Source organism: Cystoisospora suis (genome assembly GCF_002600585.1).
Source record: "Cystoisospora suis strain Wien I chromosome Unknown contig_3087, whole genome shotgun sequence".
NCBI lineage: Eukaryota > Apicomplexa > Conoidasida > Eucoccidiorida > Sarcocystidae > Cystoisospora > Cystoisospora suis.
In genome coordinates, this window is record NW_027155882.1 from 1 (window position 1) to 3,339 (window position 3,339).

The 3,339-nt window shown below is 57.6% G+C and overlaps 1 protein-coding gene across 1 annotated transcript; it reads left to right on the top strand.

Annotated features, from left to right (window-relative positions):
- Window position 1: 1 nt before the first annotated feature.
- CSUI_006177 (uncharacterized protein) lies at window positions 2-1,526 on the top strand. The gene has a single exon (XM_068066341.1). The coding sequence runs from the start codon at window positions 1,052-1,054 to the stop codon at window positions 1,292-1,294; it is 243 nt and encodes an 80-aa protein (XP_067921683.1). The 5' UTR covers window positions 2-1,051; the 3' UTR covers window positions 1,295-1,526.
- The last annotated feature ends 1,813 nt before the right edge of the window (window positions 1,527-3,339 follow it).

A 3,339-nucleotide genomic window follows, 5' to 3' on the forward strand; every position in this document is an offset into this window, starting at 1 on the left:
TGATGAGACCAGGACATACCGCGGAGGGGACAGGAACGGTATTCGGAAAGCAGCGGTACTGACGGAAGAAAAAGCAACCACGCACTCCGCGGCACAGGGGAAAAGCTGTCTCCGTATTGGCTTGTCCAAAGCTGCCTGCGCTGGGAAGCATACGGTCTTCGATTCTGATTCGGACTAGATTTCGTCCGCGATGGTCTTCGAGCAACTCGGAGGTGCTTGAGATCCTCAGCACAGACCTGCTGAGATCCTTGAGTACAGGAGCGGAAGGCGTAGTAGGTTTGGTACTTCTTCCTTGTTTAGTAGCGCTGTAGGGGGAAAACATCACGGTGATCAGGCGCTGACTTAGGACGGTTCTTCATCGTTCAGGAGGGACACTTCCGTGGGTAGCCAGGTGGAAGGTCTTTGTGGAAGCGGAGAGCAACGGGAGGACGGGGACATTTGAGCGGGGGCGATGACAGCCACCAGCAAAAGAACGACGTGGTTGCCTTCAGCTTTGCACCATGTAAACGGCGAGAGCATACATCGCTACTCATTGGCGGTGCAGCGGTGATTGCTCCGCACGTTGTCACTTTGGTCTAGTGGCAGACCGGACCGCGCATTGCTGCAAGGTTGAGTACACGGACTGCCGCGGCTGCAGCTGAGTGATGTTTTTTACCGTATGCTCTAAAGCGAGCCATGCAGTCGGTTCTCGAGCTCACTTCTGCAGTGTAGAGGAGCCTAGACCCGAGCGGGGCTACACGGGGTAAGAAAATTGAGGGTCCCAACGCCAGGAGCGTGAACACTGCCATACCACCTAGCAGAGCGGCATACAACCCTTCTGCTCGAGAAGCTAAGTCGTAAAGCAGAGAGGAAACTATGATCGTAATACGACGGTTTACGGACGCCGTTCTACCGGAGGAACGTCGACCCGTCGAGGGATTGAGGCGGAGCCAGCGGTGCTCTCTAGCAGGAGCCTTGTTCGTGTCCCGAACACTTGTTTATCTGCTCTTTGGGTAGAAGGGGCTGGCTGAAGTGACAAGTGACGCGCCACGACGTCAGCTGGAGGAAGGGGATGGCCGCCGTGCACACTGGCTGGCTGCTGAGAACTATCGGCCGACGAAGGCGGTCGCGCAAGTTTCGGAGCCGCCCGTGGGCTCTAAGTTCCCGGGACGCTTCAAGAGACGCGTGGTTTCCGCAGGTCCTGCCGGGCACGACTCACTTGAGGAAGTGTGCGATGGGGGCCAGAGGCTACCCGAACTGGTCGCGATGTTTTGGTGCCCAGGAGGAAGGCGACGCTCCTTACCTGGAAAGGTGACATGTCACTGGTGTCACTTCGGGCTCGGCTTTTGAAGGGAGGGCACTTTTTCTGTGTGTCGCTGTAAAGGCACGCTGTGTTTTTGCCAGAAAGCCTTTTAGCCTGAGGGGGGGGAGGCTGACCTCCCACGGCCTCGTGTTGCGGCGCCGGCGTTAGCTTCTTTTGCGTCGTTCCCGCAGGATTTGTCGCGCCCGGAGGTGGTCCCTCAAATTAGAACATCTCTCCTACGAGCTGACGGCGCTGTAGTCTCCTCGTTGGGGAGATTGTAGGGCCATGTGACCTCACGTGCCTGTGGTGTCCGAGCAGACGCGCCAGTCTCGGCGATCTGGCAAAACTGTCCCGATAGTACGCTGATCGCGGATCTCAATTTGCACATCTGAGATACGCCAGCTGGCTCCTTTTAAGAACCGGGCATGACGGGACATTTAAGTGCACCCAGGAGCGCTTGGTTTTATTGTATTGGCTGCGTTACGGGGGCGGGAATACTCAAGAGTCCGCCTAAGTGTGCAGTTGGGGAACGCTGAAGGAGACAGAGGACATGGCTCACACACGCCGACACCTCGAAACGCTGATCGAAAGTAGCGACAGTTTCCGTCAGTGCAAGCTGGCATTCCTCCGGTTCACAAAGCCATTTCTGACTTCTAGCTTGCAGCTTCAGGCAACCGGCATGGTAGGGGAATTGACAATTTCACTAAACTGTGGCGTTTGGTCAAGTGGTCAAGGGTGTCCTTGTTCGGCATCGAGGCCCACACGCGACCAACAAGGCACCAGGATAAAGAGCGGGTGCTCGGTACGCTGTGCGGGTTAGCGAGATATTTGCAGTTCTGCGTTTCCGGAGCCGGAGAGCGGGATTACAAAGGGACGCTACCGCCTTGCAAGCTGCCGAGTATGTTTGCGGAGACGTTCCGCTTAGCAGATCGAGGACTGGCCGCCACGGTGCCGCGAAGCCGCCCCACTGTACCCCTCGCTGCGAAGTCAAGGAAAGTGGTCGCATCGGGAGGGACTCCCTGTTGACCCCCAAGGATGGCCTCATTCGCCGCTAGCTGCAATACCCCGTGTATTTCATATTAGGCAAGTGGGCTCAGTATGCGAGCAACAAGGATCGGGCTCCACGGGGCACAAGGTAGACACCTGAGGCCGATGCCTGGGCCAGTTCGACAGTGAAACTCGCTAGCATCAGCGCTCAGCACTCGTCAAGCAAACGTCGCCCGGGAATTGAGGGATCGAGGCCACCTTACGCTGCCCTGTCGGGTGGACCTTTCGAGACAGGCAGTAGGCCCGCCGGAACCTAGGCTCCCCGCGTAAGCGACACGAACGGTGCTACCTATTCCCGGGGAATTCCGCTTACACGCTTGTCCAATCTATAGCTGTGAGCTCAAGTCGGGCTCAAGGTGATGCCGTGCCGTTGTCACTACGTGGGCCAGCTTTGGCGGCGCGGCACCCGCCTACAGCTTTTCGCCGCCAGAAGGGGGAATGGCAGGGGACAGAGGAGTCCAGACAGTCTTACAGGTCGCAAGGTGAAGTGCCTCATGCATAAAGGGCCGAGCACTTCCGGCTTTTCCCGAAATGGATTCGTATGATGCTGAGCCAGAGCGATGAGCTCCGTGCGGCAGGCGGTTCGCCGCTCTTACGCCCGTGTACCAGCTTGACAGGCTTCCCGGCTGGACGCAGGCCCAGGGGGCGGCGCCAGGCCTATGCTCCCACTTCGATCCCAAGACCTACAAGAGACTTTTTCTTTCGCGATGGGGGTTCCTCCTCTTTCCACAAATACAAATTTCTGCCAGTTGGCGTGAGTTCACGAAGGCTTCTCAAGCAGTTTATGCATCCCTCACAGATGTAGGGCGGGCGCTGGGTGCGTGTCCTTTTTCGGGAGCTTCGACTTTGGAGAGTTGCTGCGTTCGCGAGCCACCTGGCGGGACGTTAGCTGGTCTTTTGCGCCGTGTGCAAGCAGATCTGTGTGTCTGGTGCTTCCTGTCATACGGAGCCTAGTCTGTGACGTTGAGTGTGACGGGTTGCCAGCCCCACTCAACGTCACAGACTAGGCT

What these genes read in the sequence shown, in the direction of transcription:
- CSUI_006177 (XM_068066341.1), top strand. Translation starts at nt 1,052, where the DNA reads ATGGCCGCCGTGCACACTGGCTGGCTGCTGAGAACTATCGGCCGACGA.